Here is a 13,666-nt window from a genome sequence, read left to right on the forward strand (position 1 = left end):
AATTGTAATCTCCCTATTCAGCTGGGTAGAGAATGATAAATGTGTAGAATTATGTGATAACAGGGAATAAGTGGGTGTCTGTAGGGTCTCCCATAGCTGGGAGTGGGGACCAGGGCTGGGGTCTATTGGAATTGAAAGCAGTCAATTCAGGAAGGGATTATATTTAACATAAAAATTAAAAATAAACATTTCAAATAACTTCTTCTCCTATTGAGAAGTCATTGAACATATACTTTTTCAAATTTTAATTTTAATTTCAGCACTGGTGGGGACCATAATGTGCTGAGTGTGCCACCCTGAGTAAAATAGGGCAATGTAGGTATATGCATGATACTGTGTTTCTGCCAGCAGAGGGAGCTATAGTCAATATAATGCTCTCTACAGCTCGCTGTGGTAAGGTAACGCCCACTGTTGTTGCAAACTGTCCTCCATTTTCCTGTTTCTTGCTTCTATATAAAGTTTTTTAAATTTTTAATTCCAGGTCTGAAACAGTTCCTATTCTCTCAACTTTTAATGATTTTTTATGGTAAGATAAAACTAAGGCCTTCTTTTTGTGCAAGCTCACAGACGTACACAATCATGTGAAGTTGTTTTAATGTTGTGGATACTTGACATGGTTGGAAAAACATTCTAGTAAAGCTCACAGTTTACAGAGGTTACATCAAAACAATTAGTGTGGTGTTATAGCAAATTAAAGTAAATAAAAATAGAAGTTAAAGTAAATATAATAAAAGTTAAATAGAAATAAATGTGCTTTAGGACAGTTTCTGGTGTTCACACACTTAAATTAGCAGCCACGTATATTTCTTATAAGAAGCTTATACATTCTATATACATATGTGCCATCAAATGTTTGCTCCACACAATAGAGCACAAATGAACACAAAGCCCTCAAATCCATATTATTTGAAATATTATCTCAATCTAGAATCAACTATCGACCCAAAAGCATACATCCATACAGCATATTAACAATGATATTGTTATCTATCTATCTATCTATCTATCTATCTATCTATCTATCTATCTATCTATCTATCTATCTATCTATCTATCTATCTATCTATCTATCTATCTATCTATCTATCTATCTATCTATCTATCTATCTATCTATCTTATCTATCTATCTATCTATCTATCTATCTATCTATCTATCTATCTATCTATCTATCTATCTATCTATCTATCTATCTATCTATCTATCTATCTATCAATCAAATACAACGGTTAATTTTCACCTTCCATACATTTACCTCACGTTCTTCTCATTCCAAACTGAGTCCATTTCAAGTCATGGTTGAAAGTACTCCATTTAGTCAACAGTCTTGTGTCAAAGAGTTCTGGGTATTTCATCGGACAATCCGTTGTTGTAACTGACTTTCCATTTGAATCGGACATCCTTTTTTTCTTTTCCATAAACATGATATAACCTACTGTGAGTTGTTACAGCGTCGTCCTCCCTAAGGATTTCATTCAGCAGCAGTGACAATTGTAGCGAGAATCTAAAGACAAAATATACGTTGTAACTTGTCACTCTATTTTTTTTTTTTTGGGGGAAGTGGCGGGGCACCGCTGCTAAATCAATATATGAAGAAACACTATGTTATATACAATATGTTGCTGACGAGATAGATAGCTGTGAAATAAGCAAGACTATCAGATCCAGATGCATTTACAATAGGAGAAGGGTTACCTAACAATTCTGACAAACTAACCTTGATGCCATTAACCATTTTGGATGGTCGTCGGCTAAACAAGTCCTTTTCATCCCCCTCCATTGCTTTGTAGGTTACTTATTCAGCCTCTGCCACATCGTCACCAAGAAAGGTGGGCATCTAATAGGAATTCCGTTTTCCAAGGTGCTCTGCTGTGGGACAACCTGCACACAGAACATTGGCAATCTCTTTGTCACGGTGAACTGGTCTGTGATGTCAAAGCGGAGACCACAGAGTTTGGAAAGTGGCGTGGGACCGTCGTGAGGAGTTAGTATGTTGTTATGGTGGGGGAGAGTAGCTTTCAATCCAAGGGTTTCCTCGTTAACCAGTGACACATCCACAGGTAACACGATGTAGGCATGAAGCAGGCTCTCTCCGGGGCTACACTTCGTTCTCCTGGACCAGCAGTATTCTCCATGTTCACCTGTAGAGAAAGGGGATTAGTATGTATGGTACATGTATGGTACATGGTTTATGATATATGCCACTTAGCAGTTTCCAGCCCCACACTCCTACAAACTGAGCCACACACAGCACCACAGATCGTCTATATCCTTTTTATCAAAGGAGAAAAAAAAGTTTTCTAGAAACGAATGCTTTTTTCTCTCTCAGCAATTCCCTTAGACAGTGATATATCATATGATATAGTGCTTAATATAATATTTTAGAGGTGGGCACCAATATTGAAAATTCAATATGATATTGATATAATTTGATATGGTTTGATATCAAAAATGAGCAAGGCATATTGTGAAATCGGTTTGTTCTTCCTGTTAACCTACACTGTTCTGTAAGAAACGCAGACATGACTGTTCCTGCATGAACAAAACCCTCTCACAGACTCTTGACATACTGAACTGCCTGCTGGTGTTCCATCAACAGAGGATGGGCATCCCATTGTATTCAATGTTCATGTTATCAGAAAATTCCCAAATGGAAAATCCGCAAGCAGTTGCTTGGATTTCACAGAAAGGTGAACAGTCACACAGTTGCAATGTATTTTCTACAAACCGATTTCATATCAATATTAGTGCCCATCACAGAATATTTCTATCATGTTCTCACCTGCTGTAGAGTCTTTGAAGCGTACAGTAGGTATATTTTGTGTCTCCAGCATGGCTCTGTAAGTCAGTACAGTGCAGCCTAGCACACACTCCGACGGTGGGTCCAGATCTTTGGATATCTGTGTCAGTAATCTGTCCTTGTCTGTACATTCCATCCCACCATCCAGTGCCCCCATGGCCAAGAGCATGGTGGATAAAACACCACAGAAAACCTGAACAGACCAGTAGTTAGCCATTCTGACCCAAACCAGCCAAAAGTCAAGTCAGGAAAAAAGTTGAGCTGCTGCCTCTTGCGGCTGCTGTGCTGAGCTGTGTCGTAGTAGCTCTGGACGTGTATCCAAAATCCAATAAGCATTTTCATTGCTCATCACTCCCCCCCCTAAAAAAAAATATTTGTTTAGAAAGCAAATGTTGGCACTGCTGCTGAAATAGCAGTTGGGTCATTCCACCAATTCGGTGCCTTTTGAGAAGTGTAACAAAAAAAAATGGTCAGTGCAATTAAAAATGTGTTTTTCCTTCATTTTTTGAAATAATATTTCCATACTAGAAGGTCAAAATAACACTCGGAAATTGTGAAAATTAGAATAATGCCCATTTTGTGTAAAAGCTGTTTGAAAAAAATCCCTGGGATGAATTTTTCAGCAGTCTTATTTATGGCTTGGGGGTAGAACCTGTTACGGTGCCTTTTGGTCCTAGACTTGGCGATCCGGTACCATTTGCCGTAAGATAGCAGAGAGAGCATTCTATGACTTTGGTGACTGGAGTCTTTGACAATTTTTTGTGTCTTCCTCTGACACTGCATAGCATATAGGTCCTGGATGGCAGGAAGCTTGGCCCCAGTGATGTACTGGGCCGTACGCACTACCCTCCATAGCGCTTTACTCTCAGATGCCGAGCCATTGCCATACCTGCCGGTGATACAACAGGTCAGGATGCTCTCGATGGTGCAGCTATAGAACTTTTTGAGGATCTGGGGACCCATGCCAAATCTTTTCAGTCTCCTGTGGGGGGAAAAGGTGTTGTCGTGCCCTCTTCACGACTGTCTTGGTGTGTTTGGACCATGATAGTTTGTTGGTGATGTGGACACCTAGGAAATTGAAACACTCGACCCTCTCCACCTCAGACCCGTTGATGTTAATGGGGGCCTGTTCAGCCCGCCTTTTCCTGTAGTCCATGATCAGCTCCTTTGAGGGAGAGGTGTTTGTCCTGGCACCACAAGGCCAGGTCTCTGACCTCCTCCCTATAGGCTGTCTCATCGTTGTCGGTGTTCAGGCCTACCACTGTTGTGTCGTCAGCAAACTTAATGATGGTGTTGGAGTTGTGCTTGACCACGCAGTCGTGGGTGAACAGGGAATACAGGAGGGGACTAAGTACACACCACTGAGGGGCCCCAATGTTGAGGATCAGCGTGGAGATCAAGGTAGCTACCTAGACAATTTTCCCCCTGTTAGCTACTAATAGCTAGTAATAGTGATGCTTGGCCGATTTGAAACATTGCCTTCTCCTGGCAGAATTTACCTGCCTACCCAACAGTTAGAAAAAAAATACATAATTCATAATGGTTTTTATTTAATTTTAGTTCATTTTGGAGTCAAATATAATCGTTTTAGTTAAACCTTTTCTAATGGGTTTCAATGTCATCTTAAATTAGCCATAAATCCCCTTGTGACAGGGAGAATGGAAGCTTGTATGCAACAGGGAGTGGCAGTTGAATGCAAGCTTAAATAAAAAAAATAAAAACAATTTAAATAGTTAAAAGTGAGCATCTCGCGCCTGGATTTACATTTGTAATCAGTGATAATTTGCAAGCCCCTGCCACATCCGATGAGCGTCAGTCAGTGACATTCTGTCATAAATAGCACGTTCAACTTAATAAAAAACACATTTTCCCATCTCCAAAAAATGAAATAAGATTAAAGTAAGTGCCTATTAAGTGCCAAATAAAGTAACAGGGTTGACCGTAACAGCGTTGATGATGTAATGTTAAATCAGCCATAAATCCCCTTGTGACAGGGGGAATGGAAGCTTCTTGTGTAAAACAGGGAGTGGCAGATGAAGGCAAGCTTCACAAGAAAAATTTTATTGTAAAAAGAAATCTAGCCTGTCTATCTATAGGTAACAGGGTTGATGTGTTATTCTAGCCTGTCTATCTATAGGTAACAGGGTTGATGTGTTATTCTAGCCTGTCTATCTATAGGTAACAGGGTTGATGTGTTATTCTAGCCTGTCTATCTATAAGTAACAGGGTTGATGTGTTATGCTTGACCTGCTCAGTTTTCCACCACAAAACACCACAAAATGGCCAAAAAGTGTAGAACCAGCTAATCTGCATTTACACTGATTGGACTATTAGATGTTCCCACACGGATTCGGGAGAGGCGAAGGTCGATAGCCAATGTGTCCTCCGAAACACGACCCCGCCAAGCCGCACTGCTTCTTGACACACTGCTCCCTTAACCCGGAAGCCAGTCGCAACAATGTGTCAGAGGAAACACTGTCCAACTGGTGACCGTGTCAGCGTGCAGGCCCCCGGCCCGCCACAGGAGTCGCTAGAGCTCGATGGGACAAGGACATCCCAGCCAGCCAAACACCTCCCCTAACCTGGACGACGACACTGGGCCAATTGTGTGTCACCTCATGGGTCTCCCGGTCATAGCTGGCTGCAACACAGCCCGGGATCGAACCCGGATCTGTAGTGACGCCTCAAGCACTGCAGTGCCTTAGACCGTTGCGTCACTCGGGAGGCCAGCTAGGGCTTTACAATGATGGTGATAACTTGGGAGAAATGTTGGGGTTAAGTGGGTTAAAGTCTTCCTAGAAGTCACAGATGGTGCATGAAGGAAAATGTCAAAATGCTTAATCTTGGCATTTTAGCAAGTCTTTATTTACATCACAAATCTAATTTATTGATCTGTTCATGTGATCCATATTAAAAACGGGACTTTATTTAATATAAATTGCATTTAAAATTCTATATCGGTGCGCAAAAGGCAGTATTTTCATGGAACGACCCAGAATAAGAAGTGCGCAACAGGATGTCGATGCTGTTTTACAGATGGTGCTGCATTGCTGGAGCAGCGACCCAGAAACCTGGTTTCCCCTCTTGTCGCCCCCCTGTACATTTAGGTTTCCTGTCAAACTGATCCCACAGCCGGGGGCTATGAATCACTCCCTCTATTAAGAGGTCACTGTATAAATAGGTATTCACTTTTAGGTTACACTTTAAATGCAGTGTTAAAATGTCAGTGAATGAAGATACTATTTATAAACGCTGTCAAAATGTATGAATTCTCCAATGCAAAAAAAAATAAAAAATACTGATATTTGACTGTTTAATCTTGGAAATAATGAAATTGGAATCCAGAACTCTTGTAGTAGCATTTATTAAAGAATTTAATCAGATAATAGATATAATTGATACAAATTCTCAAACTGTGTGATCAAATGGCAATAACACATTTCACAACATTTTTTTTAAACCAAAAACGTGTTAGTGAAGCTGTGACAACCTCAGGTACATTCCATATCGTGGTGATAAATATTATGGTGGAAAATACATAGTGAAAAGGTGGCAATGTGAGGTAAAAGTAAAAAGGAATACATTTATTTAGTGTATCTCAAAGAAAATATAAAAAGAGTATATATTTATCCAACTGCCAAACCCAGAAAACGCTGTGGACCTAGTTAGGGACTGATAGACAACAATATTGTCGAAAGGTGCACATGGGAACCATTGGGGGATAACAATTAAAGTCGCAAATGTAGAAAACTTAAATACTTTTTGGACTCCATATGTGCAACCGAACAAATGTCTTAACTGAAAATGATAGGCCACAGCACTATTATTTATCTCTATGCCAAAGGTTTCTACTTGTCCAAACATGAGCTATGGAGCTTTCCAAGAGGGCAATTCCCAATGGAGTGGAAAATCACAGCACATATAAGAACAAGATTTTTGTTTGGGGAGATCAGAATCTTTATTTTACATAACCCAGAATTTATTTAATTTAAATTTTATACTTTTGTAGAGAACTGGTTCCATGCATGTTAGAGGCCCGGGGAGAAGCCTGTTTAGATGAGAGCTCTGCTGTTATTGCCTAGTGCTGGGTCGGCTTTCCCACCCTGAGAGGGGTTTTTTTTGGCATGGGAAGCCTGTGTTCACATTTTTGTGGGGAACATGGAGTAGCATTGCTTTAATCCCTTGCCAGTCTAGCGCTTCAGGGTTGCGAAATATCGTCGTCAAAAATAGCATCAAAGCACATATGAAATGTCATCAAAACAAGACTGCCAACGTTTATTCAACCAGAACTAAAAGCTGTCAGTTTTTTGTTTTTCAGAACGGAGTGGCTGCAGATCTGATTTTACTCAGACCTTTTTATTTTTATGTCTCGAAGCTTCTGAGCATGTGCAGGATTCTCTAGGTATTTATATTTATTTTTATGTAGCTACTGCTTACAATAATCCCCCTTCTGGGAAAAGAGAGGAGAGCAGGGTTTCATATTGGAGCTTGTCTAGAGATTTTATGAAGCCGCAATGATCCATTTTCTTTATGCTCCTCAAGATGAACACATTTCAATATTCAAATGTTTCGTAAAATTAACTAGGAAAAAAATAGGAAACAGCCATAATCTATTTAGGAATGTAGGCTATGTGCCAAAACAAAGCTGCAAGACAAAACCTTCACATTTAAGGTTGCAAGGTTCCTGTAATTTTCCCAAGATTCACAGATTTTTCCAAAACTCCTGATTGGAGGATTATGTATTTGCTGCCTATTCCTATTCCTTGATTCTGGGAATCTTCCAAATGGAAATTCTGGAAAACCTGGGAATTTTGGGATAATTACTGGAGTATTGCAACCATGTCCACTCTATAGGTATTTCATGAGCAGAATAGATATGGGGAAGGGGTAGGGGGACTCCCTGGGATGGCATTGGGTGGGCTCCCTGGAATGGGGTGGGGGCTCCCTGGGATGGGGGCTCCCCGGGATGGGGTGGGGGTTGGTCAATGATCAGTCCTCAGCTGGCAGCTGGGGGTTGCCAGGGCCGCAGGTGCGGGTGAGCTGAACAGAGGAGATGGTGAGGGTGCTGAACTCATCCATGTAGAGGAAGGGCACATGCTCTGTAGAAGTGGTCTGGCAGCACGGCATCTGGGGTTAGGATTAAAGAGAGGAGGAGGGAGGAGTTACCATCTGGGGTTAGGGTTAAAGAGAGGAGGAGGGAGGAGTTACCATCTGGGGTTAGGGTTAAAGAGAGGAGGAGGGAGGAGTTACCATCTGGGGTTAGGGTTAAAGAGAGGAGGAGGGAGGAGTTAACATCTGGGGTCAGGGTTAAAGAGAGGGGGAGGAGTCAACAACAGAGTATCATATAGTAACCTGAATACAACCTTAGGCGTTGAAGTGCTGTCTTCACTATTTTTGGAAGACTTGTAGTAGCCTTCTTCTTACCTAGACAACCACTGGCATATACAATACATTTATCTAGGGAGGAGTCTATATTTAAGCCATAAGGTCAGAAGGGTTGTGGTATATGGCCAATATACCATGGCTAAGGGCTGTTAAGCACGACGCAACGGGGAGTGCTTGGATACAGCCATTAGCCGTGGTATATTGGCCATATACCACAACCCCCCGAGGTACCTTATTGCTATTATAAACTGGTTACCAATGTAATTAGAGGGGTAAAAATACATGGTTTGTCATACCTGTTGTATATGGTTTGATATACCATGGCCGTCAGCCAATCGGCATTCAGTGCTCGAACCACCCAATTTATAATATTTTTTTTTTTTTAGCAATCACACCCTTTTAGTATGTTACAAATTTGAGGATCCCATTGATAATTTGTTGTCTAAATCCAGTGTCACTTGGTGTTAGACAATTTAAATGAAGGGAAATAACATTATGAGCAAAATTATGAATCACGTGCCTTTAGTAAACATTTTTTAAAGGGTTAAGGACCTTAGATTTGAGCATCTGTGACCTCCTTTGAAGAAAATCCTCAATAACCTAAAATTGGTGTCTCATTGGTGGTCCCAGTCCTACTGGTGGTACAATGTTATCCTGATGGAAACATTATTTAAAGTCATTAAGCTGAAATACTAGTGGATTTAGAAGAATGGGACGTTTTAGCCAAATACATTTCCATAAAAAGTATCTAAGAAAAACTTAACAGTAAGTTGAAACACTGCGAGAAATGTGATAAGTCTAAAGCACAGGTGGCTGCAAGATGTTCCTCATGATCGACCTTGCACCTGGCTGTGCTTCTCACTCACAGAGCTGCTTGTTTCCGCAGATACCTAGACAAAACATTGATATCTCCCCTAGCACAGCCTGGGGTCTCTCCAGGACACTCTGTTTCCCTGCTGTTTTCCCAGACCTGAGACAAATTCTCTTAATCTTGATGTGCGGACGATTTTTTTATTTTTTTTTGCTTTACTGGTATGCAGGGTGGGAAGATGTTGCACTTTCCTACTGTCCCAGGCAAGCTGACAACTTCAAGTATTTGAAGGTTTTTGATTTATGTATTTGGTCTGCTGCTTTTCTAGGAACTAAACTGAACATTGTGCTTGACTTAAGGACTGACTAAAATGGAAACCAGATGTGGATCTTAAGGCAGCGGACCAACTCAGAATCCAATTATCCAATAGGACAAGCCAAAAACCTATTATAGTAAGCTTATTCACATAATGCTAATACATTGATCATGATCATAATCCACACAATGTCCTACTACACACCAGTAAAGTGCCTTTCCTTTTTTAAGAAACATGAAGGGTTGTTTTACCTGTGCGGGAGGAGTGTGTGATGGGCAGCGCGAGGGGCTCAGGTCCAGTTGAGAGTTGCAGGGTGAGCACTGGACGTAGGTGAAACTCTCAGGGTAGATTACCCAGTTCTCCCAGCCAAGATCTAATGGAGAAATGAAGACAGACGGCACAGAAGGCTTAAATGCTATGCTGATGGACACACACACACACACACACACACACACACACACACACACACACACACACACACACACACACACACACACACACACACACACACACACACACGTCTTGGCCAGGTCGCAGTTGCACAAATAAAAACTTAAAAAAATATAAATAAAAAAAACACACTTTATTGAAGTTTCATAGATTAACAGTGTTTTATTAAATTTGTGTGAACAGAGCTGGTCACCTTTCAGGAAGATCTGTGAGGCCAGCGGACAGCATTTCAGACCACTACTGTTGTCTGCTGCAGGACCCTCAGCCTGGGGTAAAGCCACTATGGAGAAAGGGAAAGGACATATATGAATCAATAAGAAACATTGTGATGATGCATCAGAATACTAGAAGCAGAATAATGTAATGATCATATAGCCCTCTTAAGCCCATTACGAACTGGCTAGCAGACTTGCACGTTTGGTCAGAAGAACCGGGTTTTACTCTCCGCATTGGAAGTTACTCACCTCTGCTGTTATCTACAATTTGGATGACACTGAAGTTGGCAACACTTTATTTGGATAGTCCTTAGTAGATGGTTTGTAGCTAGTCAGTAGATGTTCAATAACTGTCAACAACATTTCAACTAAACATCCACTAACCCTAAACTTAACCCACACCCTTACCCTAATTCTAAACTTAACCCACACCCTTACCCTAATTCTAAACTTAACCCTTACCCTTACCCTAATTCTAAACTTAACCCTTACCCTAATTCTAAACTTAACCCTTACCCATACCCTAATTCTAAACTTAACCCTTACCCATACCCTAATTCTAAACTTTTAATTTTAATTTTATTTTTAATTTTACCTTTATTTTTACTAGGCAAGTCAGTTGAGAACAAATTCTTATTTTCAATGACGGCCTAGGAACAGTGGGTTAACTGCCAGTTCCGGGGCAGAACGACAGATTTGTACCTTGTCAGCTCGGGGATTCAAACTTGCAACCTTTCGGTTACTAGTCCAATGCTCTAACCACTAGGCTACCCTGCCGCCCCTTAAGCCATACCCTAACCCTTACCCTAATTCTAAACGTAACCCATACCCTAACCCTTACCCTAATTCTAAACGTAACCCATACCCTAACCCTTACCCTAATTCTAAACGTAACCCATACCCTAACCCTTACCCTAATTCTAAACATAACCCATACCCTAACCCTTAACCTAATTCTAAAACTAGCCCATGCCTAACCGTAACCTTAGCAGGCAGTTGCTTATCAAAAGATGGTCAAATTATCAACAAACTATCTGAAAGTATTTGTATTGTGTATTTGTGTTTATTATGGATCACTATTAGCAGCTACTCTCCCTGGGGTTTATTAGGGATCCCCAGTAGTTCCTGCCAAGGCAGCAGCTACTCTTCCTGGGGTTTATTAGGGATCCCCAGTAGTTCCTGCCAAGGCAGCAGCTACTCTTCCTGGAGTTTATTAGGGATCCCCAGTAGTTCCTGCCAAGGCAGCAGCTACTCTTCCTGGGGTTTATTAGGGATCCCCAGTAGTTCCTGCCAAGGCAGCAGCTACTCTTCCTGGGGTTTATTAGGGATCCCCAGTAGTTCCTGCCAAGGCAGCAGCTACTCTTCCTGGAGTCCAGACACATTAAGACACTTATATCACACATATAATAAAAAAATAAAACAGTACATCATATAACACTGTCACACCACCACATATCTACAATACAAAATGTATGATACCACTGTTCAACAATATTATAATGTACGTGTGTGTACCATGTGTTAGTCTAATATAGTAGATCAGAGGGTCATACTATCTAAATTAAGTGGGATCCTGGAGTTCTATTGCCCCCCAAAAATGTGTCTACCTGCTTTGTCCTGGGTCTTGTGAGAGATGGCAGAGAATGCGGTCTTCCATTGCTCTCTGATGGCAGTCAGTCTGTCCGCCGTCACCTGGGGCTCCTGCTGCAGGTTGAGGGCTCCAATAAGAGTCTTTCTGATGTCATTCAACAACTCTCCATGGCACCTGCACGCGGAAAAGACAAATTAGTTTATTGCAAATCAAATCGAGTTTATATGTAAAACAGTCAATTGAAACTTAATTTGCTTATTTTCTGACAATAAAATATTTGTAGCATTCCAGTTGTCTTTTTATTTTAGTATTTATTTTTATTTTCAGTATATGGTCATGAAAATACTTTAGAAAACAATTCCTGGCAATCTTTTTAAACAATATTCCTGGTGATAAAAAAATAAAAAAAGTTTTATTTATAATTTTTACTAAGACATCTTTGGTAAGACAAATAAAATTGCAAAAGGGACGAATTTGGCCCTTGGGCCTCCTATTGCCTTTGACCGCAACAGAGAGAAGGAGATTGTAATGTTAGCAATGGAACGCAGCCACCTGCCTTCTCTCTCTCAGGCATTCACAGTCCTGGCTGGCTACACTTCAGATTGCAGAACCATGGATAGCCTGTTCTTTTCAATCTCTTGCATCCATTTTGTGAGAATTCTCTGAAAGAATCATCAAGCACCATTTTGTGAGAATTCTCTGAAAGAATCATCAAGCACCATTTTGTGCATGAAATAATTAGATGGACTTCAATCAAGGTATTAATGGCATGCTGTTAAATTGGGGGTACTGTTGGTAATTTAATGGAATAGATTTAATCTGTAGATGATTTTACAAATCCAACCGGATCAACCTTTAGGTAAAGTATTACAACAGCTTGTTCACTCAGACTAAAGTTGGCTGTGTTACCAAAGCATGCGTTGTTAAATCTATAATCGGAGACCATACTTTTTTCAGGCAGTTTGTTCTCACAATCTCTATTTGAGGTGGATCGGCTCTATGTCTAAAGATAGAAGAACAGCGCTGTCAGCAACACTGTCTCTGGAGTGTTGCAGACAGCGTTGCTCTGTCTCTATGCCTTGAATGTTGTCATGTAAGAAAGATTTATAGTTTTGTTCATGCCTGGGGAGAACACAATGTTACACTTAAAACTGTAAGGTCAGCTCTCTCAAATCTAGATGCAGCCAAGTAAACCTCTCATACAACACCCGGCTCATTTCACGAGGCCTCAGCAAGCATTTATCAACGGTGACCTTGTAAGTCATGATATAACCTGGTGCAGCTGTATGGGTCATCAAGATTTAAAATAGCCTAACACTGGATATATGGTTGGCTATTTCAAGTCTTGATGACCTGTAGAACTGGGCATGGAATTTAGAAAATAGTTTATGTCAGGGATTGGCACAATGAGAACATACTAAGTTTCTGTGTTGGTTAGACGGACAGATTATTTAACCAAAAACGCCATTTTGAATGAAATTCAAAAAATTCAATTTTTTTGAATTATTTCCAGAATTGATGTGTCCTCTATGACCTTCTGACATTTTTTTTGAATTATTTCCAGAGTTGATGTGTCCTCTATGACCTTCTGACTATCCAGTGATGTGTCGCTCCAGCGAGAGGTGATACTACTAACCTGTCGGGGTGGAGGACGGCAGAGCCAGTAGCTGCAGCGGGTTCCTTCTCCGAGGACTGGAGGACAAAAGATTTCCCCAGAGAACAACCAAAGAGCACCAGCATCATCACAAAGTGCGCAAAATACATTTTTGGAAAGATGGTGGTCAGTCTGGCCTCTATGCAACTATCAGAGCAAATACCACCAACTTGTGGTTTTGTGGCAATAAATGAATTTGACTATGTTCAGTAATGAAGGAAGAACTAGGTGTTCTTCAGTTGGCAGAGGAGGAGGCTGTACTGGTACAACTGATAATGACGCTCTGGTAGAGGTCTGGTTATCCAATGGAAGCTCACAACGGGGCAGGAAGAGAATAGCTATTGTTTGTATTGGCCTGGAAACCTCAGCTTTATCTCCTCGTACACCAGGTTGTCCTTGGAATATTTTACATTGTTTTTATGTCCTGCAAGTATGAAACAGTGTT

General features: G+C 40.8%; 1 protein-coding gene across 1 annotated transcript; it reads right to left on the reverse strand.

Moving 5' to 3' along the window:
* Positions 1-6,147: 6,147 nt before the first annotated feature.
* LOC112257334 (growth/differentiation factor 6-A) lies at positions 6,148-13,573 on the reverse strand. The gene is made up of 5 exons (XM_024430829.2): positions 13,204-13,573; positions 11,584-11,741; positions 9,955-10,041; positions 9,563-9,684; positions 6,148-7,926 (listed from the first exon to the last, which is right to left on the reverse strand). The coding sequence occupies exons 1-5, from the start codon at positions 13,329-13,331 to the stop codon at positions 7,789-7,791; spliced, it is 633 nt and encodes a 210-aa protein (XP_024286597.1). The 5' UTR covers positions 13,332-13,573; the 3' UTR covers positions 6,148-7,788.
* Between the last annotated feature and the right edge of the window lie 93 nt (positions 13,574-13,666).

This window comes from Oncorhynchus tshawytscha, linkage group LG09 (assembly GCF_018296145.1).
Source record: "Oncorhynchus tshawytscha isolate Ot180627B linkage group LG09, Otsh_v2.0, whole genome shotgun sequence".
Taxonomy (NCBI): Eukaryota; Metazoa; Chordata; class Actinopteri; order Salmoniformes; family Salmonidae; genus Oncorhynchus; species Oncorhynchus tshawytscha.